The sequence below is a fragment of the Pteronotus mesoamericanus genome, unplaced genomic scaffold (genome assembly GCF_021234165.1).
Source record: "Pteronotus mesoamericanus isolate MK-2021 breed Mesoamerican mustached bat unplaced genomic scaffold, CSHL_Meso_final contig_702, whole genome shotgun sequence".
NCBI classification, from domain to species: domain Eukaryota; kingdom Metazoa; phylum Chordata; class Mammalia; order Chiroptera; family Mormoopidae; genus Pteronotus; species Pteronotus mesoamericanus.
In genome coordinates this window covers 7,046,411-7,074,049 of record NW_026555239.1, presented here as the reverse complement: position 1 = coordinate 7,074,049, position 27,639 = coordinate 7,046,411, and the positions used below count along the sequence as shown (strand labels likewise).

The following is a 27,639-nucleotide window of genomic DNA, read 5'->3' as shown; positions in this document are numbered from 1 at the left end:
CTTTTGCACTGGGTGCAGTGGGACACAGTGCTGGTCAGCAAAAGGCCTGTGGGGCTCCATCCCCCACTTAGGACACATGGGTGGGCAGAGTCAGCCCACTCCCAATCAGGCATTTGGTGGAGGACCCTAAGCAGTGGACCCTGCACTGCCTGCCCTTGTAGGGGAAGATCTGATCAGCTCAAAAGGACCCAGTGTCTGCCTTGGCAGGGGGAGCGCGGTCCGTTCTCTTCCGGAGCAGCCTTCCCTGATGCAGTAGGCAGGGGGCCACCTGTTGTTTCCTTTCCCCCGGCTGGATGTGGGCTGCCCACACAAACAGTCCTGCACTAACAAATCCTTCAAGGAAGCCAAGGAGCCGTCTAGGTTTCTCCCTCTTCTCGAAACATGTTGGGACAAAATGTCCAGATGAAAACTGCCACAAAACCATGTAATTTTAGAGTTTAAACAAAGGTCAGGCACCTGAGTTCCCCCAAATGCTCACCTTTGAGACCCCTCCTAGCCCCACCCCATCGGGAGCCCCCTTGGGGCTCCCCAGCGCTCCGCCTGCTTTTCTCATCCTTCCCAGCAGCCCTGCCCTCCCGGCAGACCCTCCCCCCTCTGGTGTCCACAGCCCCTCTCCTCCTTCCACCGTGGGCCGTTCCCTTCCTCCCAGCCCAGCGCTCCCTAGGTGCCCCCATCCGCTGTCTCCCCGCTTTTGATCCAGCCCTCAGACCCACTTCTTAGGCCTCCACCCCGCTGAGATCCCCTCAGGCAACTCCGCCCAGCTGCCCCTTTCCCCTGCCAGGTGCCCCTCGGGCCCCCAGCCCCCTCAGCCCCCAGTCCCACCGCCTCACCCCCCCCAGCCCCCTCAGCCCCCAGTCCCACCGCCTCACCCCCCCCCGGCCCCCTCAGCCCCCAGTCCCACCGCCTCACCCCCCCCGGCCCCCTCAGCCCCCAGTCACACCGCTTCACCCCCCCAGCCTCCAGCCCCCTCAGCCTCCAGTCCCACCGCCTCACCCCCTCAGCCCCCAGCCCCCTCAGCCTCCAGTCCCCTCAGGCCTCCAACAGTCTCATCCCCCAGTCAAGCCACCTTATACCCCCAGCCCCCTCAGCCCCCAGTCCCACTGCCTCATCCCCCCAGTCCCACCGCCTCATCCCCCCAGCCCCCAGCCCCTCAGCCCCCAGTCCCACCGCCTCATCCCCTCATCCCCCAGCCCCCTCAGCCCCCAGTCCCACCGCCTCAGCCCCTCAGCCCCCAGCCCCACAGCCTCAGCCCCTCAGCCCCCAGCCCCCTCAGGCCGCCAGCCGCCTCATCCCTCTCAGCCCCCAGTCATGACGTCTCGTACGCCTCGGCCTCGGCCCCGGCCCCGGCCCCGGCCTCGGCCTCGACCCCGGCGTCCTGCAGTCCTCGGGCCCCGCCCCCTGGAGCCCCTCCCCCGAGCTTGCGTCACGGCGGCGGGCGGGGCACGTCTCGCACGCAGCCGCCGGGCGGAGCGCTCGCCGCATTGTTTCCTTCGCTCGAGAGCGAGCGAGCGAGCCGGTTCGGGCGTCTGAGCAACCCCGAGCCCGCGCCGCGCCCCGCTCCCCGCACCCCGCCGCCGGCCGGGCCCCGCCGGGCCTCCCCGGCTCCGTCGCCGTCGCGCCGCTGCCCGCCGACAGGAGCCCGCCGACAGGAGCCCGCGCCCAGAGCGGCGGCGCCGGGCCTGCGCGGCCGTTGGCGGAGGAGCCGCGGGCGCCATTAGCGCCGCCTCGGCCGCGCCGGCCCCCGCGCCGCCCGCCCGCCGGGCTCCCGCGGCCCCGAAGGTGAGTGGGCGGGGGCGGGCGGTGGTCGCCGCCGCAGCCGCCGCCTCGTAGGCCGCCTGCCGCCGGGTGCCGGGCCGCCGCCATGTTGGAGGCCGCGGCGGTGGCGGCGGCGGCGGCAGCGGCGGCGCATTGTCCGCGGGCGGCGGGCGGGCGCGGAGGGAGGCCGGGGCGGCCAGCCTGGGGCGGTAGGCCGGGCCGCGGCGAGGCCCAGCTGCTCGGGCGGTCCGGCCTGTGGGAGTCTGGGCTGTGGGCGCCAGGCCGGGAACCGGGGTGTCGAGGAAGCTGGGAGACCAGTCTGTGGGGCGGGCGCCGGGTGGTCTGGAGCGGCGGGAGCCGGGGGGTGTGGGAGAGGCCGGGCGGCGGGGCGCGAGGCCGGGCGGCGGGCGCCGGCCTCGTTCCGGGCCCGCCCGCCCTGCGGCCTCGTTCCGGGCCCGCCCGCCCTGCCGGCCTCGGGCTCGGGCAGCGCAGGGGCGGCCTCAGCGGGGCGGGACCCGCGCGAGAGCCGGCTGTACCCGGCCGGGAGCCCTCGTCGCGCCCGCGGGTCGCGTTATGTAACAGACACACTCGTACGTTCTGCCGGTCAGGAGCCTGTCCGTAGGCCCGACTTAAAGGCTTCCTACGAGACCGGGGAGTCGGTGGACGCAAGGTCAGGCGTTCGGCCGCGCAGGGAGGCGTCCCTCCCGCTTCCGGGCGGCGCTGGCAGTAAACACCGTGAAATGGACTTGTGCCCCGGCTCTCCTGGGCCCTTCTTTGAAGAAGGAACTTTATTGAGGCACAGTTTGCAGAAAGTGCAGCTGCTGTGAGCTCACAGTAAGTCCCGACCGACGGCTAACGCCCAGGAAACCACCACCCCATCGAGAACGGTCCCGTCATTCCACGGACTTCATCCCTGCGTGGTCGTCGCGTAAAGCAGCGCTGTAGACTTAGGGGGCTGTCTGCTCGCCTGGCCTAGCACCTGCTCTGCCAGGGACTGGCTTGAGCGCTTGGGGTTCACTCGGTCTGCACACAACCCGGGAGGCGTGTGCTACTCGTGTTCACACTTCATAGCACAGGGAGCGGCGGCTCGGAGAGTTTGACGGCCTTGTCCAACGCCAGGTAGCAAACGGACTGATCGGATACTGTCAGCTGGTCGTTAGTGTGGAGTGTTGCTCTCCTGGGGCCCACGTGGCTTTTCCGGGTGTGTGTAGCAGTATCGCTTGTGAGAGGCTTGCTGATTGTCCTTGCGATCCCTTCCCCGTGGAGAGGCTGGTCCCTCTGCAGAAGTAGGGAGGGTGGACGCAGCCAGCAGGGCTGCTTACAGAGCCTGTGGGTGTGGAAATGGTGGGGCAAGTGGGGTTACTGTGCCAGGCAGTATAAATGCCTTCCTTCCCAGTCACAATTACAGTTTCAAATTAGGGAGCTGCTGTGACAGTAAGCATTCGATGAGATTCTTGTACAAAGTGGTCAGATACAGCTTCAGCGCCCAGTGGGACTGTGGGTTTTGAGGACTGGTTTTAGTTAGAGCTACTTGGTACTTTGCTGTAGAGGAGAAAATTATATGTTTGCTTTTAATCTGGTGAGTAACCAACTGTTGTTTCTGCCCCACCTCAGTAATGACATGTGAACCTGTCCCTGGGCGCATTAGGGTCCCCTCTGCAGGCTGTGGCATTGACACCTGGTGGACACGCCCAGCTCCCTTCAGAGAGGATTACAGGTTCGGGGCCAGCTGGGTGGTGGCTTCGTTGACCGTTTGTTCCCCAGAAATCGAGGGCTGGGTTCCTGGGTTCACATGGAGTCCCCGGAGTGCAGGAGAGGTGGGGTTTTGCTGACCATGGGGTATGCCATACTTCACAAGGAATTCCTGTCAAAAGTGTGGATTTCCATTCATCAAAAGATTAAAAACCACACTCCAAAGTGCCTGCCTTAAAAAGTTCATTTTGGGGCTGCTGAGATTCCCTTTTGAGACTTACGAATTGAATCCTCTTCTTTGGACACGTTTCCGAAGACCAGCTAGGTATGGCTTCAGGCTTCCGTGGGTGCTTGAGAACTGGGCTTCCTACCGTGGTTGGCCACGTGCAGCAGTGGGCCTTGGGCTCCAACTTGGAAGGTCTGTACGCCAGTCTCTTTAATGCCATTTTGTTTTCTGTCAGTTAAATGATTGGCAGGATATAGTCTTAGAGGTCCAAGAGAGGTCTTTGTTGTCAGTTCCTAGAGTAATAGACGCCCTGTTTGGTGGGCAGTGGTCTTGAGTCGGAGTTTCACATGAAAATAGACTCAGTCAGTGATCGACAATGGAGGCTGAAAAGACCAGATCATAAACCTCTTGCCAAGATCTCAGGTACCTACCTGAGCCATTGCCGGCAGGCCCATAGTGGAGGCTCTGCAGGCAGTACGGGGTGGTTGGGGATGGCCCACACTGTGCAGTGAGAGCAGAGAGGCCATCTCTGACACGTGGTGTGTGTTGTGGTCTGCTTGAGAAGGAGCTGGGCTCTCCCTGGCGCTGTGGTCAAGCCAACAGATGAGAAGTGCCCCTGAGGGCCAGGGGCTGGCTGACGGGCCCGTGGTGGTCGCTGCTGAGGCACCGCAGAAGTTGGGTTGGGGCTTCCTGGGCGTGAAGAATGTCTGCCTAGATCAGTACGGGGCTCCTCTCTCGGTTCTTGGTTTGGTTGGTCGCCCTGTGCCTCAACACGGGCGTAGAGGTTATGTTCTTTGAGAAGGACAGCCTGTGGTCAGACCTCTGAGGCCTCTGGTTCCCAGCATGGGTGCTGCCAGGACTGGTACATTGGGGCTCCAGGGTCATTCCTGGGCAGCAGCGGGGGAGGAGAAGAGTGAGTCCTGGGGAGCGTTGGGCAGCAGCGGGGAAGCCAGAGCACCCTTCTCTCATGGTCAAAACCCCCATTCCTGCTGGAGTCTAACCAACCCTGTGCATGGGCTTCCTGGGGCGCGGAGCAGGGACACACACACTGGAGTAATGTTGCAGTCATCTCAGTGACCTGTTGGCTTTGCCTGCGAAGGTGCCTGGCAAGCAGTGGGGATCACAGGGTACTAGAGGGACTTGTCGCTACACATATACCTCTCAAGGTCCACTCCTTGCCATCTGGTTCTGGAAGTCCCTGGTGAAGTGTGGCCTGGTGGGGCTGGGCGTTTGAAATAGGATCATGAGTCTTGGGATGAGTGATTTTGGAAACCTCAGAATCACCTGGGAGTTTTGCTTTAGCGTGAATGGTTTAGCTACCTCTGCCCTAATGTGCTTGGCGGTTTTCTCGAGTTAATTTCACCTCTGCTTCTGTTTCAGGGAGTCAGTACCAAATGAGGAGGAAAGGACGATGTCATCGAGGCGCTACAGCGAGGCACCCTTCCTCCCCATGCAGTACTAAGCACTCCCCGACGCGAGAAACCCTGACCTACGCACAAGCTCAGAGGATGGTGGAGATAGAGATTGAGGGGCGCCTGCACAGGATCAGTATTTTTGATCCCCTGGAAATCATATTAGAAGATGACCTCACTGCTCAAGAAATGAGTGAGTGCAACAGCAATAAAGAAAATAGTGAGAGGCCACCTGTGTGCTTAAGAACTAAGCGTCACAAAAACAACAGAGTCAAAAAGAAGAATGAAGCCCTTCCCAGCACCCATGGTTCGCCAGCCTTGGCCAGCGCTCTTCCAGAGCCCAAGGTGCGGATTGTGGAGTACAGCCCCCCGTCTGCTCCCAGGAGGCCCCCCATGTACTACAAGTTTGTTGAGAAGTCAGCCGAGGAGCTGGACAACGAGGTAGAGTATGACATGGATGAGGAGGACTACGCCTGGCTAGAGATCGTCAACGAGAAGCGGAAGGGCGACTGCGTGGCAGCCGTGTCGCAGAGCGTGTTCGAGTTTCTGATGGACCGCTTTGAGAAGGAATCCTACTGCGAGAACCAGAAGCAGGGGGAGCAGCAGTCCCTGATCGACGAGGACGCCGTGTGCTGCATCTGCATGGACGGTGAGTGCCAGAACAGCAACGTCATCCTCTTCTGCGACATGTGCAACCTGGCTGTGCACCAGGAGTGCTACGGGGTGCCCTACATCCCCGAGGGCCAGTGGCTCTGTCGACACTGCCTGCAGTCCCGGGCCCGGCCTGCTGACTGTGTGCTGTGCCCCAACAAGGGAGGTGCCTTCAAAAAGACGGATGATGACCGCTGGGGCCACGTGGTGTGCGCCCTGTGGATCCCAGAGGTCGGCTTTGCCAACACGGTGTTCATCGAGCCCATCGACGGCGTGAGGAACATCCCTCCTGCCCGGTGGAAGCTGACGTGCTACCTCTGCAAGCAGAAGGGCGTGGGCGCCTGCATCCAGTGCCACAAGGCCAACTGCTACACAGCCTTCCATGTGACGTGCGCCCAAAAGGCCGGCCTCTACATGAAAATGGAGCCTGTGAAAGAACTGACGGGGGGCGCCACGACCTTCTCTGTCAGAAAGACCGCTTACTGTGACATACACACACCCCCGGGCTGTATCCGGAGGCCTCTGAACATTTATGGGGATGTCGAAATGAAAAACGGTGTGTGTCGAAAAGACAGCTCAGTCAAAACGGTCAGGTCCTCATCCAAGGTCAGGAAAAAAGCAAAGAAGGCGAAGAAAACGCTGAGTGAGCCCTGTGCAGCCCTGCCGCCTGTATGCGCGCCGTATATCCCCCCCCAGAGGTAAGCATGCGCAGCTGTGGGTGACAGGATGCGCTCAGAATGGGAGCTCCAGGGAGGGTCCTCACATGGCTGTGTTAGAGCCTCCTCGTGCCTTCTGTATATGAAGCTTCCTAATGGTCCCCTAAAATGTGGCCTCATTCGTTCACCACTTTGTGGGGGCGTGGATGTTGCGAAAGACTTCAGTCTATAAGACGTGGAAGGAGGTATGGTTTCCTTAATGTCCGTTCTTGCCCACGGGATGAGCCAGGCGCTGTCAGGGTGACTGTGGCTACACTGACCACGGTAACTGGGGTCTGGGGCCCTGTGGTGCCCAGGTGTGGTTGCCCTCTTTGACACGATAAAATGTTGCTGCTTACCTTGCTCCCCCACCAACATTTGGGAGCCTGGTAGGGTTTTTAAAGTCATTTGTTGGAAAGTGGAGCAGCGGGGCCGAGAGAGCAGACAGTGGGCTGGAGATGAGAGCCAGGCCTACGGGAGCCATGGGGAGGGCGAGCCGGACCGGACCGTGCGGCGGTCTTCCTGGTTCTCTGGCCCTCTGGACCGTTACCTTTGTGACGCGAACGCTGCCTCATCAGTGTGGGGCTCTCTGACCTATAGTGGCCTGCGGGGCTGGGGGCTGGGGCCGGGCCCCGTGGCGCTCCTGCCCAGGTGTCAGGGCCGGCCCTCATCCAGTGGCGTCCGCTCCAGTGCCTGGGCTTGTTCCCTCCTCCCTGCCCACTCCTCTTGTTAAGGGCTTGGCTCTGTGTCCCCGCCCCCCCCATCTTTCAGAATGCTCTTGTTCAGTATATGAGGTAAGTCACTGGGTGAATTTCACACCAGAGCCAGTGCCCCGTCAGTCTGGGGACAGCAGACATCCCCACTCCCAACACTTCCTTGAACTTTGAGGAAGTGACACACTTTATTTGTGGGAGGGCATGGGGTTTTAAAGCTTTTAGTTAAGGAGGTAAAGCATTGAGCTGATGAAGTCAAGATGCAAATGAATGTCTGTTCAGGAGAAAGAAAAGTTGATGAGAGTTGTTGTTACCTCGATTATCTTGTTACTTGAAAGTCACGTAAATAAAGTTGTATTTATCTTACAGATCAAGTGGATACAAAGACTGCCAGGATTTTATTGTTATTAAAAAGTAAAGATTATTTTCAACATATTGAATATTAGGTTTCGTATTGTTTTCTTGTATATCTGTGTTGTCAAATAGTTGGTGCCTTCCAACACTATTAAAAGATACAGTTTGGTTTTAATGTGTCATGATTTTAACTAGGTTGTAAAAGTGTACTGGGATCTGCCACTTAGAATACTGGTTTTTGTCAGAATACTGATTTTGTCCTTTGAGGAACAAGCACTTAATTTGTATTAAGAATGAGAAGCATGGCTCCTCCGATCCCCCCGAAATAAAATCTATACTTTTTATAGAGTCAGTCAATTCAGGCAAAGTGGAAAAAAAAGTGCTCATAATCCTTCTCATCCAGAGAAAATTCACTGTCAAAACCAAGGTGTCCTTTGCAAATCAGTCAGCCTGACTTAAGAGACAGTTTCACTTGTATTTCTACCTGAGTCAGAAGTATAGGATTTGTATCAAGAGCTTCTGTGTAAAAGCCCTACAAATTTTAGCTTTACTGGAGTTGAAGTAAACGAAACAGAAAAGACGATCTAATGAACTGAAAAACCCGAAGTCTGAAGTGCCGCTTCCCCTGTGCCCAGCCGGTGGGAGCACCTGCTCTGGGAGGGCTGTGGTGGGGCTGTGGGCCTTGCGCGGGAGGAAGCGTTTGCAGTGGACAGATGCGTGTGCTTGGGGATCTGAGATGCCCAGGTCTGAGTGAGGACAAACTCATGCTTTGGACCTAAATACTTCAAAGCAGGTGATGTAGCCCAACTATGTTCTAATGGTGTGCGTGCCCGTCCGTGCCCCTTGTCCCCCCACCCCCAGTGTAGGAATGAACGGGTAAGAGATAAAGGGTGTTCTTGGACAAGTGTTTGTAGCTGCAGGCTTTCTGTCTGGGTTGCCAGGATTCTCCGGGAAACCCTGACAATTTTGGGGTCACCTTACCACCTTGGAAGCTCTGCCAGCTGCCCTTTGCCCAGCAGTAACTGGTGTTGGGTCACCCCTTGGGTTGTCAGGGCAGGTGCTAGGGACCCGAGGCATTAACCTTGGGGGTGTGCAGGACCCCCAGCGGAGTGTGGATTGGGGTGAAACCGGCCCTGCTGTGCGTGGGGGAAGCTGGGTGCCCCCTGCCAGCCTCTGGTGCAGGACTGTGTAGAGCAGCAGCTGCGGTCGCATTCTGAGCGAGCGCTGGAGTAGGTCCTGGAAGAGAGACCCGGCCCGTTCTGCAGTCGCTTTGGCGATCTCAGGAGAGAAGGGGTCTCCTCCCTGCAGGGAAGCGAGTTGGCCGTGAGGAGCAGGGCAGGGGGAGGACTGGCAGGGACTGAAAACTGCGTTTTTGATTTGAGTGGTTTAAATATTTTTCGAGTAAAAAGGATGACTGAGACCAACTGACTGAAGTTTTATAGTCTGTTTGTTTTTTCATTGTTTTGTTTTTTTTAGATGTTACTTATTTTTAGACAGGGGAGGGAGAGAGAAAGGGAGAGAACCGTTGGGGTGTGAGACGTGTGAGAGAGCTATTGGCTGGTTGCCTCTTACCTCTCGCACGCCCCGAATGGGGGCCTGGCCCGCAACCCAGGCCGGCGCCCTGACCAGGAACCGAACTGGGGGCCTTTCGGTTTGCAGGCCGGCGCTCAGTCCATGGAACCGTACCGGCCAGGGCCGTAGTCGATTCTTCACGAGAGGATGAGGAGAACGTGTTTAGTTTTTTAAAATATTTAGTGTTTTTAAGTCACAAAGATTACTTTTTACTTTTCTAAGTGAGAGACTCAGGAATCATGACGTGGGCATTGTGAGGCTTCACCTACGCACTGGAGAGCGTGGTTGGGGGTGGTGGGGGGCTGTGCCAAGAGGCGAGCCCTGCCACTGCGTTCGCCAGGGGCGGCGCGAGTCTGGGGTCATTTGTTTGGCTTCACTGGTGCTTGGGCCTGCGAGGGTCCTGGCCTTCAGTGTGGCCAGAAGCACCCAGGTTTTCTAAGTTTGTCCTGAGCAGCTGTCCCAGCATCTTGAGTTGTGCCCGTCTGTGTCTGTCTTCCTCTCTTACCTACTTGCATTAAAATAAAAATTGTTTCCCAACACAGAAACAACTTATTTAAAGATGAGGAAGATATGAAAAGTCAGGTCTAAAGAAGAGAGTATTTCTTTTCCTCCCTTTTTTTGCCTTTTTGAAAAAAAAGAAACCACCACATCTCGGGGAATGCTGTTAACTGCTTTTTCTGTTCAGAGCGTAGCCTTTTCCTCATGTAGCTGCTACTTGGATTGGATGTTTCTCTGGTTCCACACCCATTTGATGCTGCTTCATGGGGAGGAGACAGGTCAGAAGAAGGACTTACCAAGTTAGAGCCTCCTGGTTCCTTTGGTATAATTGACGCGTTCCCCCAAAGTTCCTTCAAAGCAGCAGGTCTTCTAATCTCTCTCTTTGGGGGCAGCTCTTTACCTGTGAAGGAGAATGGATTTGGGAACCGAGAGGCTGATGTGCTCCGTGGTCTGGACGCCGACTGAGTCCTCTCGGCCACTTGGGCCATTTACGTGGACATAATTAAATTAGTGCAGGTGCTAGGAAAGAAGTCGTTGCCGGAGGTGACTGAGCGGGTGGAGCGTCTGGTCACCAGCTTTGTTTCCTCCAGGGCGCTGCTCGTGGGTGCTCCTGCTGTGTTACCTTTAGTAAAAGTTCCGACGTGGACTGGGGATACGAGAGACATGCGGGCTCAGCCTGTCCAGGCGGAAGCCCTTCTCTGGGCGCCCCGTAGCAGCCGGGCCGTGTGTGCTGCTGTGGCTGCCCTCGGCGGGTGGGGCAGTCACGGGGCCCTGGCCGCCGAGGGAGGCCGCTTGCCCCAGGGTCCCCAGGCGCAGGTCCTGTGTAGTGGCTACTCTGGAAAGAAGCCCCGAAAACCAAGCTGAGACGTGAAACATGCCGGTTGTGGGGCGCGTATCTTGCGGACATGCAGCGTTGGCATTTCCGTTAACTGCCAGCCGCCGTCTCCTGGTCACGGAGGAGAGTGCGCGGTGCCCGAGCTTTTGCGCAGGCAAGAAGCCGTGTGTGAGGGTGTGTCCCAGCTGCTGTCTTAAATGGCCCGCTTCTCCCCTCCGGTGACTCATTGCTTTCCTTGGTTTTATTTTGTATTTAAAAAATTTTTTAGTTTATGTATTGAATTTTAGAGAAGGAAAGGGAAAGAGAAAAAAGTGTTGATTTGTTGTTCCACTTATTTATGTATTTATTGGTTGGTTCTTGAAACGTGCCCTGCCTGGGGATTGGACCCACAGCCTTGACATGTTGGGGTGTTCTGATCAACTGAGCTACGCAGCCGGGGCTGCTTTTCTTGATTTTAACTAGGGGGAGACTGGGTGCCTCATGGGGAATCTGTCCTGGTTCAGCCCAAAAGGGTGTCTTCCAGTGAGGCGCGGGGTATGGGACATCTGGTGAGCAGATTTGTTTTCATCCAAGAGGCAAAGCGAATGAAAATAAAACAGTGCTCGGAAAGGAGCCTGGGTGCCCAAAGGCCGCGCGTCGCACTCAGCGTTGTGTCAGTGTGAGCTTGCGATGCGTCCGGCCCTTGGAGAGGCTCCCGTGTTTGCTGAGCTCCGGTCAGTGTTGTGGGCGCAGTGCTGTCGGTCGTCGGCCATGCAGACACCTCGGCCCCCGTCGCCCTCAGGCCCGTCGTCCTGGGGGTTCTGCCTGGTGGCTCCTCTGCTGGGACTGCCCCGGTGCTGCCCGCGCTCAGCACGTCCGCTGTGCTCCCTCCCCTGCCGGCTGGGTGCCCTCCCCAAGTGTCCCCTGCATGCAGAGCAGGCTCTTGGTGTACGGGAAGAACTCCAGCATCGCGGATTTTTGCCATTTCTGTTTATGTGCATTGTTATTCACTTATTTTGACGAAGATGGTGTGACTACTTATTTTAAGTCTCCCTTAATGCTGGCAGTGCCTAATTGCCACACAGTCTCCCCACAGCTCCAGCCTCGGTGCTGCCTGGGCTCACGCGTGGGAGACGGCGTTTCGAACGGGCACTTTTGAGTCAGTGTCCAGCAGTGGTCAACGGTGGGACTGCCCCCGGGGGCGCACACGGAGACTGGAATGGGGCGGAGGTCTCATCTTTGTTTCAACTTTCACTTGGAAAATCTTCAAGTTTATAAAGTATTGCAAAAATAAGAACTGAAATTCTCTTTATCCACAGTCACCTCTTGCTAACGTTGTGTCTCACATACCCTGCACATGTAGCAAGTGCACATGAGCACAGCCCCCGAGGGTGACTCCATACGCCGACTTGGTGGGCGGGTCTCTTGAGACAAGCCAACCGCTAGGTGGGCACGGTGAGGGTTTCTGTGTCATCAGTTTGCAGTGCAGCAGGAGGGACCAAGGTGCCCCTGTGCCTCCAGTCAGGACCTGTTCTGTTCAACTCCCTTTGTCCTGGACATTTCCGCAGCTGCTCAGTGCCTTCTGAGACGTCCCATTTTTCAGCGAAGACAGCCTTCTTTTGGGTTTGTCTGGTGTCTTGCTTGGTTGCTGATGGAGGTGTGCTCAGGTGCCATGGAGGTGTCAGGTATTCTCCCACTCTGGACGCGGTGATGCCCCTGCTTCTTGGTGACTAAGGTATCCCCAGCGCTGCAGATGATTCCTGCTGTCCTTTCTTCTGTCATTTGATCCAAGGTCTGGGTGACCCGCCCCCGCTCTTCCTCAGCACCCACGTCATGTCTGTTCTTGCCTGGGTCATCTCCCTGTGAGGGCGGGAACGAAGCCCTCTCTCCAGTTTCCCTTCTCCCGATAATGTGGGTTGGGGGGCCCTGGTTTTCAGAGAGGCCCACCCCAGCAGGACCGGGGCGGGGGGCTCATGGGTGTGCTGTGCCAAGTCAGGGCCACTCCTGGGAGGTGGGCATCTGGTGGCGTTTCTAATAACGTTGGACAGAGGCTGTTCCTGACCTCAAGAATCTCAGCTCCTGGTTAGTGAGCCATGGGGAGGTGCCCGCTGTAAGCAGTCACCTCCCTGCAACTGGGTGACGGTGAGGCCTGGCTGAGGGTATGGATATAGGCCCCCCGGGGATCCTGGGGCCCTGCCCGGAACCCTGAGGAGGGTATGGGTAGCCTGGACCGGAGCTGAGCTTGGCAGGGAGGTGACCCAGGATCCAGGGTGCTGCAGGACCACTTCCAGAGGCAGATGCCAGGCTTTTTAGGTGTAGCAGGTGTGTCCAACCTTTTGGTGTCTCTGCGTCGCACTGGAAGAAGAAGAGTTGTCCTGATGTACACATTAAATACATTGCAACATGTAATTACAAAAATCTCAGTGTTTTAAGTAAATTTACGGTTTCCTGTCGGGCCACATTCACAGCCGTCCTGGGCTGCAGGGGGGACACCCCTGGCAGAGGGTTGGATCTCACTGCTGCCACCCTGACCTTCCTTCGAGCTCTGAGCTGTTGGTGCCCATTACAAAGATTGAGACAGTTCAGAGTATTAAAACGAGGGGGCACGTTCTAAAACCCCTCCTCCTCACAGGCGACGGATGGGGAGGTCATGAGTGTCTTCGCGTGTACCTTCGGTACATTCCAGGGCTGTGTAGAGAGCGCTTTTTCCACGTGTTAGGTGGAAATACTTTTTTTAATGATGTTTTTCCTTTTTCATGATCTTTAGATAAAAAGCTTAAAAGCAAGTTAGGTTAACGTTCATGTATCAAGTGTCAACATTTTTAAAAAAGACGCAATATTAAGCGAACACTCCAAGACCCTTCCGGGACACGCCATTCCCAGTAGCTCACCCCTCTCTGCAGCAGCCACTCATTGTAAGTTGGGGTGGGTTGCTCTGGGCCCCCTTTTCCTACTGCTTTGCACTGCTGCACACGTGGCCTGGTAGGGTCTGTGCATCGACCTTAGACGCGGTGCTGTCACATCGCACCCGTCGCTCGGTGGTGGTGGTGGCTCTCCGGGGCGGCATTTTTGTGTGTCCCTTTTCGCTGGCCTGGGCGGGGGGCGGCACTCTGCCTCGGGTGGGTCAGGTTGTGTTCACGGCATCTGTCTTCCCCTGGGCTTATCTTCTCATTTTTAATGTCCTTAAAAAAAAAATCTCTTTCAGCTTGAAAGTCTGTATACTGTAGGGAGAGCCCACCTGTCCTGTGACCCAGCTTCAAAAGTCGCCACTCCTGTCTGTCTGGTGTCCCTCGCCTGTTCCTGCCTTGTCATCATTTGAGCAGCTCCCAGTCACCCTGTCCCCTAGGAACATGTCAGTGTCGGGAGCAGAAGCGTCCCTTAGCAGCCGTGATCCTGCGATCTTACCACGTCTCCACGCACCACAGTTTGTTGATCTCGGTGTCTCCGTTGCAGTGTGTGCGCGTGTCCATCCCTGGGTCTGCTGGGAGTCCGCCCCCCTCCCCTGAGGTGCTCCCGCTGCTCTGCCCTGCATTTTTTTCCAGGAGCCCGTGGTCCCGCAGCTGAAGGCTGGGCGCGATGTGCGCCCCCACCCCCCAGGGGCTCGCAGTGCTCGCAGCCCGGACTGTGCCCGACCCAGGCCTCATCCGTGCAGCTTTGTGTCTGGGGCCCCCGCTGTTTATGTCCCCTCAGGGGGGTGGGCCCCACCCAAAGGCGAGCGCGGCCCTCCTGGCCGCCCACTGGGGCCTCTTGAATGTCTTCACGAACGGTCGCGCTTCCCTCTGTTAAAATCCCAGGAAAAATTTGGTACGGTAAATACTGTGTTTTTTAAGGTTGACTTTCCTGTCCTTTGAATAGATCCACTTTTCTTTTTGAAAGACTGGTGCGTGTGCTGTGGGTTCTCGTAGCTTGTCTTTGTCGGGCTCAGCCCAGGCTGCCCCAGTGGGTGAGGGTGGAAGCCCTTGCCTTGGGTCTTGTGCTTTGCAGCGCGTTGCCTTTTATTGTTACATGTTTGTTTTATTGTATGGCCCGTGTTGTCATATTTTGTGTAAATCATCCTTTCTTTCTGTGAGTGCCTCAAGTTTTCTTCTAAGCGCTTTTGAACGGCCCTCCTCGTCCCTCCCGCCCTCCTCTGGCCTCAGCAGTGACCGGTGCCCCCCAGGCCCCTGCTTTGTGGGCCTCCCTGCAGTGCGGCAGCACCCAGGCTTCAGCGGTGCTGGGTCCTTGTGAGTCGGGGTCCCTCACATTCGAGGCTGCTGTCGCGTGGGGGTGAGTGTCCCTTTCCTGGGTGGAGGACCTCGCTCGTCATTTACTGAGTGGTGCCTCTTTCCCTGGAGCCCCATCGCCGGCCGCTGCCGCTTCCCCTGAGCGGCGGTCCACTCCCCCCACCCCCCGTGGGCCAGCTCTTGAGACCAGTGGTGGTTCTTACTCACCTGTGGTTCCTTCATGTAAGTTTTGGATTCATCCTGTCAGGCTTCTTGATAGGCTCGCTTGGGAATTTGGAAATTCCATGGAATCTACAGACCAATTTGGAGGTGATTTGTAACCTCCAGTGTTTCTTCTTTGTCTGACACTGAACATGGTTGAACATCTCCACTATCCGGACCTTTGCTGCCATTCAGTGACATCCTGTAAACTCTCCCTTTGTGAAGCGGCTGCCACCTGGCGCCAGCGCCGCCGGCTCGCCTCTGCAGGAACACCCTCCTGCAGCTTCCATGGAGCGGGGACGGTGTGCGGGAGTGAGGCTCGTCCAGGTCTTGGGACGGAGCCTCTCCCGGCCCCTCCCTGTGCTGCAGGTCACCGTGAGCCCTGGCTTTCCCGCATTTTTTGAGATGGTCACATTCTGCCCTCTTATCTGTTGATCTGTGGGCTCTGTTTCTAGCACTTCTAATCTTGGCCTTCCTAGGACAGACCCCCCTCAGGACAGCTGTGCACTGTGTTTTCGTACTTGAATGGATTTGGTTGGTGCGTCTTGTCTCACTCAGGTTTGCATTCATGTTTGCAGTTGCGTTTGCCCTTGAACCTCCCTGCCCTGGTTTGGTGAACGTGCCTCCTGTGTGCATCTTCTTCTGGTCGGTGGTGCCAGGTTGAGCTTATCTGTATAACAGTAAACTTCTGAAAAATCATCTCTTTTCCTTTTCTTTGGGAAGAGAGGAAATCTGGTATTTTTCACACCAGATAGTGGAAGGGCATAGTTTCTGGACTGTGGAAAGTAGGCACGTGTTAAAAGACGCGTCACTTCTGGCGGCAAGTCCAGGGGCGTTGGGCAGCTTGCCGGGTGCCCTCCCGCAAGGCCGACTGTGGCCCAGCTGCTGTCTCTACGCTAATCCTGTCACTCTGTCTGAACTTTGAGTGTTGAGGTTTCTCCCAGGCCAGGTTATAACTGTAGGCACTCAAGCAAAGCGAACGGACGACGTGAAGATTGCTAACCATAAGTGGCCTTTGTAGGGGCAGCTCTTCACGAGACAGGCTTAGAAAGGCGAGTGAGGCTTCTCTGTCCAGCGTACTTCCTGTGCTAATGAGGCAGGGTCTCCCTCGGTTCTTTCTGTTCCTGGTTTTTGCTGCTGGTGACGTGAGTGCTCGAAGCCCTGTTGCCATACGTAGGGAGGTTTTATAAAAGCAGTTTTGTTGTTGCAGTGTACTCAGTTTTTAAAATTTCCTTCCAAGCTACACACCAAAATCACAGATCGGTGTTTCATCAGCTGAGCTGCAGTTTATCCAGAAGCCAGGGGTGGGTGGCCCTGGCCTGAGTCAGCCCCTGCCTCCTCCTGAGGGGTCTCTGAGGGCTTTTTGCTGCCTCTTAGTGTGCGTCTGTCGTTTGTGCTCCTGTGCCTTGTTTACGAGGTGTGTTCAGAAAGGCTTGAGAAAGCCAGACTTCTGATCCTATTCGTATGCCCTTGGCCAGATACTGTATTTGTAAAAAAGTTTAAAGTAGAATACCGGTCAGAAAGTGGAGTAGAACCGACTCATAGCTGAGTGAACTGCTGTGGGGCAGACACGCTTGTAGCCACCGCTGACCTGAGAAGACAGGCCCTGGCCGGCCCCAGCCCCGGGTGGCCCTTTCCCACGGCCCCCGGCAGTGTGGGACTGCACGCCCCTTCTGAACACCCGTGTTTGCTGTGCCTTCAAAATCCCGAGTCCTTGAAGGCTCTCTTCCTCTGAAGGTCCTTCTTGGCCTCTTTCCCTTTGGAGTTTATGGAGGGGGCCGGGTCCCCATCCTGTCTCGGTCCCCGTCCCTCGGTTTCGCACGTTCCTCTGCCCACCACTTTGTGCGGTGGCAGGGTTGGGGACTGTGCGTGCAGGTGGGCGTGGTGGGCGTTCAGTGTTGACTCGGCCGCTCTCTGATGCAGCTCCGGGTCCGGGAGGCCTGTGGCGGGTGTCTGGGCTGTGCCGCCTCGGTGCTCAGCCCCTGCCTGCTCTGTTGTGACTCTGCTGCTCGTGACGAGGACTCAGGGTTCAGCAAGTACTTCGGAGCAGCTTTAACTCTGTTTTTAGGAAAGCCGTGTTGCTCCGGCCGGTGGACTCTGGAGGAGATGGCGGCTTGCCTCATGGCACAGGTCTTTATTTATAAGCATGTTGCCAGACAGCATTTCTTTGGACCTTGAAATTGTTTAAAAAATACTTTTACCTACGTGGCTTCGTGGGGCCATGGGAACAACTGCGTGTGCACACGTTAGATGCCTGACTGTGCGCGCAGAGGTCCACGGGTCTCAGTGAAGAAGGGTGAAGACAGGCCCAGCCCAGACACCGCCTGTGCCGGGCCCAGGACCTAGCCCAGCCACGGTCCTGCGCGTGGGGGCTGCAGACGGCCTGTATCCCCAGGCCTCCGGTGGGGATGCGGCGTGTGGCCCCGTGTCCTTCCATGTGCAGACCTGCGGCCCCTCGGTCAAGGGCGAGTTCTGGGCCTACGTCTGCCTGTGGAGGCTCTTGACTTGGCAGGACCACGTCTGCAGGGTCCCCGAGGTCAGGTCCCTCCACAGGACTCGAGCAGGGTCCGGCCGCGGAGGTGGCGCCGGGTCGCTGCATGGCCACAGGTCCAGGGGGCCAGCCAGGTGTGGTGCGCCCTCCAGAGCGTGGCCTGGAGGGCACCGCGGCTCGGACAGTCCCAGAAACGCACCAGAGCCATCGTTGGTAAGGGCAGGACCTTCATGGCCAGGACGTGGTCGAGCTGGGGGTGCTCGCACAGTGCGTTCTTCGGTGGTTCTGTAAAACTTTTCACTTGGGTTCTTTAGAAAGTTTAGTCTTCCATTCACTGACGATCGGTCCCGACGTTTTGTGGTGCACGACGAGGAGGGCCGCCGTGCTGCGCCTTGGCTTTCTGTTCCGTGTTTGGTTCACGTTGAACCTCGGCTGTCTTCCAGTGTCCGTGCCAGGTACATTGATCAGTTGCTTTGTTGGAGCAGGAGGGTGGTAACTGGGGAAAGAGGAGCTTTGTAAAGGTGACCTGAGCGGTCGTTAAACGACACCCCCCGCTTCACAAAGCCTTTGTGTTTTATAGTCCCCAAAAGGCTGGGGCCTCTGGAGACTAGGAGACGGCCAGTGCCATTGCAGGGGGCAGCAGCCCCTGTATTTCTTTCCCTGCCCTGGTTGCTGCCTCTGCCTCTCGTTGTCCCGTCTCTTCTCTGAAGTGACCGAGTGGGATCAGTATCCCGCACTCGCCCACCCGTCAGGAGAGCCAGCCGTTCTGGAGGGGCCCATTCCCGCTGGGCTGCCGCTGGCAGGGCCTCCCCAGCTGCTGGGCGCAGCCTGCGTGGAGGGGACAGCCTGCACCGCGGGGGAGGCGTTAGGGACGTTCAGAGCTTCGTATTCAGCGTGTTTTCTTCTCAGGTGTTTAAACAGAGACAGGAGTGAATTGAAAGTGGGTGAAACCTGTGGGTAGTAGGAGATGGTGGGCTTTGCTTCAGCAGAGCCAGGGACAGCGAGGGGTGGCGTTTATGTGCCACGGACGAGGGAGACACGTGTGCACACGTGTGATTTATTAAAAGGAACACTGTCATTTTCAGTTTCCATGATGAAGACATGTTAATGTACTGCTTTAAAGCTAAACTCTGAGTTTTTCCATGTTTTAGATTAAATAGGATTGCGAATCAGGTGGCCATTCAGCGGAAGAAGCAGTTTGTTGAGAGAGCCCACAGCTACTGGCTACTCAAAAGGCTGTCGAGGAATGGCGCTCCCCTGCTGAGGCGACTTCAGTCCAGCCTGCAGTCCCAGAGGAGCACGCAGCAGGTACGTGCCCTCGCATACCCCTCGACGTCTCTCGTCTTCCTGACACTGAGCAGATGTAGCTGCCCCAGGAGCCAGCGCCTGCTTCAGGCCCGCGTGCTGCCAGCCTCTCGGGCGCCAGGCCTCTTGCCTGCGGGGCCCGGTCTGGTCTGGCCCTAGAAGCGGGCGAGGGCCTGTACGCACCGCGGGCGGCTGGGCTCCGGGCTGTGCAGGTGACTCGCATCTGCCCGTGTTCCCCGATGTTCCTGCACGTGGCTTCTGCTCCCTTCCCCGCTCTGCACAGGCTGGGGGTGTCCGGGGAAGGGGAGCTTGTGGCTGTGCTGACCGGTGGGCCCGGCCCTGGGGGCGGAGCTGCCGCAGGCGCGGCCCGGGACCCGCGGCCTGGCCAGGCGCTCCCGTTCGGGGGATGCTGTGCAAGGAGTGATGTATTCTGGGGGCGTTCTCTGCGGGCTGGTTCAGTGTCGACTGCAGTGGGGCGGGCGGGAGGCAAGAGCCGAGATGAGCGAAAGGCTCTTCTCGGGGGTTTTTTGCTTTTTAAAAGGACAGAGTCGGTGCCTGCTCCGGCAGTCCACGCGCTGAAATCGGAACAGCACAGAGATTAGCACAGCCCCTGTGCAAGGCTGACGCGCAGGTTTGTGAAGCGTCTGTGAGGGAAAAGACGACAGACAGAGGAACCCAAACGAGTTCTTATGTTTTAGTCCTTAATTTGGGTGTATAGAGCCAACCGGTTATAAAGCGGTTCTGAAAATAAGGATTTAGAAAGTCAGAAACTGGGCCTGTAAGAAATGGAAAACAACCCGCATTGCCCCGCGCTCCTGGCTGGTGGTGTCTGCTCACTCGGCGCGGCTGCCTCCCTGGGCGGAGAGGCTGGGAGGGCTCAGGAGAGAGCGGAGTCTGGTCAGAGCTCCCGCGGGGCCCCTCTCTGCCCCCCGGGGCGCCCTCTGCGGCCCTGCTGCTGGGTCCCCTGCGGCTGCCGCACCGCCGTTGTCCGGGCGGCTCGCCTGCTGGTTTTCTGGGCAGCCAGGCAAGGCCGAGGGACGCTGTGAGACGTGGCGGGACGTGATGCCCTCGGAGGGGGGCCGGGGCAGGGACAAGGCCCTGGGCCCTGCCGGTGGCTGGTGTGGGGGTTCCTGACGGGGGGGTGTCTCGGGCTGTTGGCAGCCACTCGCGTTGCTCCCTCTGCTTGGTCCTGGGGTCGGGCACCCCGCCCGGGCGGGGTGCTCTGGTATTCAGGTTGGTCCCACCGAGCGGTAACCTTTGTCCTTGCACAGTGTCACCGCCCTGCCCAGGGCCTGCCCCAGGAGAGAGGCCAGGATGGATGTTTTTGGTTTTTGCGGAAAGCAGCACTCGTTCATCCTGTTACATCTTGAGAGGTCGCTTTTCCTCCCTGTACTGTCCCTTCTTAGTCACAGCGAGTCCCAGGCTGCGCATGCCCCTCGCCGCCTCGCTGCCCCTGCCTGGGTGTTGAGGTCAGTCTTAGCGGTTCCCTCATCTTGACTTCTTCTAATTCTGTGGCGACAGAACAGATGATTTAAGGTTTTTAAATTTGGGTTTTAATTTTTTTTGTAATACTTTTTGAAAGCCAAAGATAAACTGCTAAGATTGTGGGTCTCCAGCAGATGGGCCGTGCCTTGCGCCTGCTCTGTCTCCAGGCCCGAGGGCCGCGCTGCCGGGAGCCTGCCGCCTGCTGAGTGTGTGAGGGTGAGGCCGGCCCCGCTTGGGGTGCAGGGCTGGGGCCTGCAGCGCCAAAGCCACCTGGCCCCAGGCGGTGCTGAGGAACGGAGAGTGCTGCGGGGCCCGGCCTGGCAGGGCGGGGCTGTGTCGGGGTCGCAGGGGTTGCCGGCCTGGACGCTGGGCTCAGGGACTGCACGCTGAGGGCGGCTCCCTTGGCCCAGGGTCTTGGCTGCCTTGTACACACACGCAGACGGGGCCGAACTCCCGCGTGTCCTGTCGCGCTGCCGGCCTGCGAGGGACAGTGGCCCGCTCCGTCTGGCCCCTCGGGATGTGTTCCCTGTTTCCCACGCTGCCTGCTGGGGGCCCTGGCAACTGAGCACGTGCGCATGGCCTCTGGAGCCCACCCTCGACCCTCGTGTGGAGCTCGGGATCGGACCCTTGTCGGTGCCGCCTGCTGAGCCGACGTGCTGTGTGTCCGTCCTTCTGCGTTGGCAGGGGAGCACAGGCGCCCGTCAGGGCTGTGCCAGGACCGGCGCCCAGGGGACTCCCGGGCCGGGGCTGGCGTGTCATCGGGACGTGCTGACTGACCGGTGGAGCAGGAGGCTGGGCTCAGAGCCTGCAAGGCGTCCAGTGTAAGGGGAGGGGCTCCGGGTCCCCGCGGGCGGGTGGTGCAACGAAGCGAGGCCCCGTAGGGAGCTGGGCGCTGCAGAGAAATGGGGGGAGGAGAAGACGCAGATGCAGGGTCCTCATCTGTCGTGCAGCCGCGGGTGAACCCCGTGGTCTGCACACGAGGGCCTGCTGGGCAGCGTCAGGCCTGGGCAGGGGCGGGAAGTGCACAGCACATGTGCGGTCTGTCTTGGGGACTTGCTGGACCAGGTTTGGGCAGAGGGAGTGGGAGGAGGGGGCTGGGGAGGGAGGGTGGCTGGGGCTAGTGCGGGGGCTGTGGGAGCCCAAGGCTCTGTCTCCGGAGGCGTTGACGGACACACTGGTGTGAAGGCAGGCGCCTTAGGTTTTGTCTCCTGCCACACAAGGTAAATTTGTCAGCTCAGGAAGATGGGAATGGAAACGTGGCCCTCTTGCAGAAGGATGGACGAAGAGGCCTAGTTGTGAGCCCGCGCCCCTCGCTGGCCCAAGGCCGGGCCTGGCAGGGCGGCGTTGTCGCGACTGGAGTGCCCAGCCAGCCTGTGTCGCCGCTGCTCGGATTCGGGTCCACCCTGCGTGGGAAGGACGGGGGCGGGGGGGCAGCCGCTGGGAGGGCTGCATCTGAACTACTTCATCCCGTGGGGGCTGGCTTTTGGGGGGGGGGGATCAGCTTGGTGTGATTCTAATGTTTTCTGAAACTTTAAAAACATTGGTATTAAGAGTTTAATTTGACTCATTTGTCCATGTTCCGGGGTGGCCACGCCGAGCCAGGCCCTGGAAGAAGTCAGGTGCAGCCTTTTCCTCCTGTGCCTGGCCTTCTGGAGGGTGGACGGACGGACGGACAGACAGGCAGGCAGACAGACAGGAAGGACTCGCTGGCCTGAGGGCCGATGCGGTGCCTGGGCTGCGGGGCCCCTGTGCTGGGAGCCGTGGTGCTGCAGGACGGCTCCTCCTGCGGTCCATTCGGAGCCCGCCGAGGCCTGGCCTGGCCGTTGCCCTCCCGGAGGTTCAGGCCTCAGGGTCAGCAGCAGGAGCCAGTCCTCTGGGGACCCTCTGGAGGGGCTTGGGCCCCGCAGCACTGTGGGCCCCTCGCCGTGCAGTGGCCTGGGGCCGGCGGCGGGGGCGTTGTGCTGGGCATGCACCTCGCTGAGCTGGCCTGCCCTGTCCACCCTCACGGGGGTTGGGAGCTGACCGAGCTGGTCCTCACGGCGGGCCTCTGGCCGTCTCCCAGCACCGGGCGCCCTTCTCGTTCGCCGAGTGGGAATTTCAGACCTGGTCTTCTAAAATTCTCTTTTAAAGAGCTTTTTGGTATGCAGAGTTACTGTTTCTGTGCCACTACTAGAGTCTCCCACAAGTGGTTTTACATGGGAAATAAAGACAACTCAAGATCAGGGTCAGAAAGCTTGGGCCTTTTGGGCAAGAGGGGCCGCCACGTGCGTCTGGGTCTTCCTTCGGCGCGGCCGCCGGCACGCGGGCACCTGGGCCCCACCTGCATCCCGGTGCTCCGTGTTTTAGGGTGTCTCTTGCAAACAAATGGATGAACAAGACGGCTTTCAGATGGTCTTGGGCAATTTGGTTTTCTCAATCTACCTCTCTGTGTGCTTATCGGCCTTGTTTATACGGCTGATGTTACTGTGAACTCCTGTTTGATGCCTGAGAGGTGTTTTTTAATTTATTGATTTTTCTTTTAACGAGAGAGAAACATCAATTTCTTCGCTTATTCACACTGGTTGATTCTTGTTTGTGTCCTGACCCGGGGGTAGAACCTGCAGCCTTGGCATCTTGGGACAGCACTCTAACCAGCTGAGCCACCCAGCCAGGGTGGCGCCTGAGAGTTCTAAAGAACGTTTGGTGAGCCTGGTGCTTTGGTTGGTGGGTTGCTGACGCTGCCTTTTCTGGTGCCCTGCACCCTGGTTCCAGGGCTGGAGCGCCCATGCCTGGTCTCACTCCCTCTGGTGCCTCTGTGTGTCCCGGGCTGCAGTGCTCTGTAGAAAGCAGGGTCCACCCTCCAGGCGGAGCTCTGCCCTTCCCCGCAGGTGGTCGGACTGGGGGGTAAGGCGGCCGGCCCTCAAGGGCAGGGGCCTCAGGCACGGGGGGCGCCTGTGTCAGCTCGGATGGGAGGGGACAGGGCAGAGCCATCCAGAGGGGGAACGAGGGTCTGACGAGTGTGTGTTTTCAGAGCTGAGGACGAAGGCCTGGCCGAGGCCGTAGGTTGTGCCCGTTCCAGGAGAGGGAAGGAAAGCCCTCTGAGGCGGGGCCTTGCCCTTGTCCGGGGAGACAGGCGCATGTGGTCAGAATAGGATCGGGGCGTCCAGGGCTGCTGTGATCAGAGCCCCCAACAGGGACAGACGGAGGATCTTAGTGGAGCGCGGTTTTGGGAAGAGGGGCGGGGTCGTTGCAACAGTGTGCTTTGCTCTGTCTGTCGGGTCCGACCGGGGCGCTGTGCTGAGGCAGAGGGCACGCCTTCAGCAGACTGGCCCGCGGGCTGGGCCCAGCGCCGGGCGCTCGGGCTTCGTGGGGCTGTGCCGGCGCCAGGCCGCCGAAGGCGGCGCGGGGCTGGGGCTGGGGCTGGGGGTGGGCAGCCGCTGTGAGAGGGGGCGGCAGCGGCAGTGTGAGGGGCGCGGGGACTGCGGAGCTGGCGAGGGCCCGTGTGGAGCTGCACCGGCTCCCCGCCGCCTCTGGGTGTCCTCGGCGTCGCAGGGCCGCGTTTCGAGTGTTGAGATGCAGAGCGGAGACGCACCAGTGCTGTGTCCAGAGCACGGACCCCACCCCGGCATGGGCGCGGCCCGCGGCCGGGCCGGGCGTTCGTGTCGTTTGGTTGTCCCCGGGTTGCTGCCTTATTCTCGGGTCCACGAGGTGGGAGCCCCGGCCGCCTTCTGAGGTCCAGGCGTGGGGCTGCTCTCGTCACAGGCCCTTCGGCTTGCCAGGTCTTCAGAAGCCCCTGCCTTCTGCCGGGAGGGGCTGTGGTGTGCTCTGTGGGGGGGAGCCCACACCCCGCCCAGCCCCTCCTCTCTCTGCTGCCCTGTGTGCTGGCCTGGGCCCCCGGGAAGGGAGGGGCTCCTGCTGCCGCCTGGGGGCTCATCCGAGGGCACCTGAGGCCGACTGCTGAGCCTTTCCGCTCATTTTCTCAGAGAGAAAACGACGAGGAGATCCAGGCTGCGAAGGAGAAGCTGAAGTACTGGCAGCGGCTGCGGCATGACCTGGAGCGTGCGCGTCTGCTGATCGAGCTCCTGCGCAAGCGGGAGAAGCTCAAGCGGGAACAGGTGAGGCCCCGGCCGGCCTGTGGGCCTCGCAGGCTGTGGCTTCTGGGCCTGCGGTCCTCGGGCCCGGCCCCTCGGAGCCGTCCTGGTGCCCTGGGTTGCAGAGTGCTGGGCAGAAGGGGGATGCGGCCCTCGTGAAGGAGGCGGGGGCGAGGCAGGGTCAGCGTGGGGTTCAGTGTGGGGTTCGGGGTGGCACGGGGCCAGGGAAGGTGGGAGCCGGGCTAGCACCCGGTGGGTGTTTGGGGGCTCCCTGTGTGACACACCTGGACCTAGTCTGCAGGCAGTGGCAGTGTCTGCTGACTGCGGGCCGTGTGACGGTGCTGAGCACCTGCACGGCAGGAAGCGGGAGTGCGCAGAGACAGGGCCAGCTTGCGAGCATGTGCGCTGAGCGCTGTTGTCTCTCAGGTGAAGGCGGAGCAGATGGCGCTGGAGCTGCGGCTGACCCCGCTCACAGTGCTGCTGCGCTCCGTCCTGGACCAGCTGCAGGACAAGGACCCGGCTCGCATATTCGCCCAGCCGGTGAGCCTGAAGGAGGTGGGTGTGCACAGAGCGCCGCATTCGCCCTGCTCCCTGGGTGCATTCGCCCTGCTCCCTGGGTGCGTGCGGACCGCGGAGGGCGCCTGCTTGCTGCGCTGCGAAGTTCTTGTTTTTATTTCTCCTATTTCTTTATTTTACCTTATTTTATTTAAAAATGTTTTTTATTTACTTTGGTGGGGGGAAGGGAGGGAGAGAGGGAGAGAAACATCGACGGGCTGCTTCTCATGTGCCCCCTGACTGGGGGCCTGGCCCACAACCCAGGCACGTGCCCTGGCTGGGAATCAAATTGGCGACCTTTCATATCACGGGCTGGCTCTCAGTCCACGGAGCCACACCACCCAGGCTCACCTATTTCTTCCCTTATAAAAGTGGCAGTTTTCATGGTAAAATACTGGAAAGGAGGTAGGTGAAAGTTCAGCAGGTGGCGGGCGTCTGCCCGCCCGGGTGCGGCAGCCACTCTGGCTTTAACGAAGGGAGTCTGGCTGGAGTCTGCAGGGCTCACAGGGACGTGGGGTTTAAGTGTGGTGCGTCTCAGAGCTGCCACGCGTCAGTGTGCGAGTCACACATGCCGTGCGTGCGTGTCAGCGTTGCGCATGCGCGAAGGAGACCCCGTACGTGGTGGGCGCAGCGGCCCTCCAGGGCGACGGGGAGCCGCGGTCCGTCTGTGAGTGCTTGGTGCTCCCCCTGCCATCAGGTGCCGGACTACTTGGACCACATTAAACAGCCCATGGACTTCGCCACGATGAGGAAGCGGCTGGAAGCCCAGGGGTACAGAAGCCTCCTGGAGTTTGAGGAGGACTTCGCCCTCATCGTGGACAACTGCATGAGGTACAACGCCAAGGACACGGTGTTCTACAGAGCCGCGGTGCGGCTGCGTGACCAGGGCGGCGTCGTGCTGAGGCAGGCCCGGCGCCAGGTGGACAGCATTGGCTTCGAGGAGGCCTCAGGGATGCACCTGCCAGAGCGGCCGGCGGCGGCCCCTCGGCGGCCTTTCTCCTGGGAGGACGGTAAGCGCCGGGCTGGGTCCAGGGGGGCACAGGGGCGCAGCCCCCCGTGGGCTCCGCGCCGGCTCCTTGGCCCGCCGGGCCTGGGAGGCGAAGCCCGTGGGGTTTGCGTTCTGCAGCAGCCTCACGGGGGAAAGGGAAAGACGGCCGGGCTTGGTTCAGCGACGCGCCTGTAAGCCAGTGCACCCCAAGTGTCGTGAACTTGATGTGCGCTCAGCACGACCGTCGTTGGGGATGTCTTCCTTTGATTTTATTCTCTTTGCCGCCTGGTGTGCATTGCACACCTGCAGTCTCTCCATTCATACCGGCTGCGTGGCAGGCGCCCGCTTGAGGGCACGTGGCGGCGCTCCGTGTGGGGCAGCTCCGGTCCCCCTGCCACAGCCGGCGGGGGGGGGGCAGTGCGGTGGGGGCGCCTGCGCCCGGCTGGGCTGCAGTGGCTCCCGAGGGTGCCGTTTGCTGTGTTGGAACAGAGACAAGCGCACCCCCCACTCCCCCCGCCCCTGGTTTGCGCACCCTGACCTTGGCTGCCCTCCCTGTACAGCCCCAGCTGCTGCCAGGCTCCGTGGGCGGGTGGGGGGGGCGGGGCCTCTCGGCTTGGGCCTTTCAGAGCACGGCCGCAGCTCTCCGGGGCGTTGCCTGAGTAGATCCCCTCACCGAGGTCTTCCCGGGGGCAAAGTGAGGGGTAGGTCCTAAACGACCTTTCCCTTGGTGTTAGGTGGGGTTGTAGGTCAGCTGGTGCCCCTGTGTCTCCTGCTCCCCTCCCGTTAACTCTGTGGCCTGAGCGCCCCCTGCCGCGCTGAGGCCCGTGTGGCGCGAGCAGAGCGCTGTCCCTGCTCCGCTCAAACAATTGGCAGGATAAACCGAGGCGTTTTTCTTTGGGCTCCAGGTGACGTGGCTTTTGTTCACGGGCATGTGCCTGAGGGTGCAGTGTCTGTGAGGCCCCGTTGTAGTGAGGGCAGGTTGCAGCCGGCCCCGGCTGCTGTAGGCCCCGAGCCTCTTCCCTGTGCTGGAGGCTTGCGTCTCGGGGACAGGCGCTGCCCTTGGGGCTTGGGGAGGGGCACGTGCTGGCCCGCCCAGCTGTGCTGGTGCCCGCCTTCCCGCAGGCCCTCCTCCGCCCGCCTCTGTCTCAGGGAGCTCTGAGGAGCAGTTCTTCCCCAGCAGCCTCACTGACTTAATGGTGGTCTGTGCTTAAACAGATGTGGCTGTTTTGCCGAGATTGAAACTGGTAGGGGTTTTTGCAGTGCTTGTGCCTGAATCACCTGCGAATTTTGCAGTGCACATGTTATCAAGCCCTGTAGAGACCTGGGTCTGGAGGCTTGGACTCGGGGGTCAGGTGGGGGGCTTAGAGCGTGGAGGGGGCTGTCATGTGGCTCAGCAAGGGGCCTCGCGGGGGGCGACGGAGGGGCGGTGGGAACGGGAAGGCGTTCTCATCTGCGGCAGCGCGGCATTCGAAGACTGACGGGCGTGTGTTGTTTGACTTCAGTGGACAGGTTGCTGAACCCGGCCAACAGGGCCCACATGACCCTGGAGGAGCAGCTGCGGGAGCTGCTGGACAAACTGGACCTCACGTGCTCCATGAAGTCCAGCGGGTCGAGGAGCAAGCGGGCCAAGTTGCTAAAAAAGGAGATCGCGCTCACTCGAAACAAGCTCAGCCAGCAGCACAGCCAGCCCCCGCCCCCGGAGTCAGGTACTGGAGGCTTTGAAGAGGAAGGCGCTCCGCTGGAGCAGGAGGCGGGGGAGGAAGGTAAGCGCGGCGCTGCCTCGGTGCCGGCCTTCCCCCGGCCGGGGCCCCTGACTGTGACCCCGTCCCACCGGGCCTTCCGCGCCCTGACCGGCATGCCGTTGGCGCTGTTTGGCACTTAAATAGTGCAAAGTTTAAGGCACAGGGGGAGATTTTCTTTCCCCACTGGGTCCTGAAAA

The 27,639-nt window shown here is 59.6% G+C and overlaps 1 protein-coding gene across 1 annotated transcript in view; it reads left to right on the top strand.

Moving 5' to 3' along the window:
- Positions 1 to 1,490: 1,490 nt before the first annotated feature.
- The window catches only part of BRD1 (bromodomain containing 1), a 44,494-nt gene continuing 18,345 nt past the window's right edge, over positions 1,491 to 27,639 (top strand). The window contains exons 1-7 of the mRNA XM_054582506.1: positions 1,491 to 1,779; positions 5,054 to 6,434; positions 18,449 to 18,605; positions 24,050 to 24,181; positions 24,584 to 24,712; positions 25,410 to 25,722; positions 27,203 to 27,463. Of these exons, the coding sequence (XP_054438481.1) occupies positions 5,068 to 6,434; positions 18,449 to 18,605; positions 24,050 to 24,181; positions 24,584 to 24,712; positions 25,410 to 25,722; positions 27,203 to 27,463 (2,359 nt within the window). The 5' untranslated portion in view covers positions 1,491 to 1,779; positions 5,054 to 5,067. The remainder of the gene's footprint in view (positions 1,780 to 5,053; positions 6,435 to 18,448; positions 18,606 to 24,049; positions 24,182 to 24,583; positions 24,713 to 25,409; positions 25,723 to 27,202; positions 27,464 to 27,639) is intronic.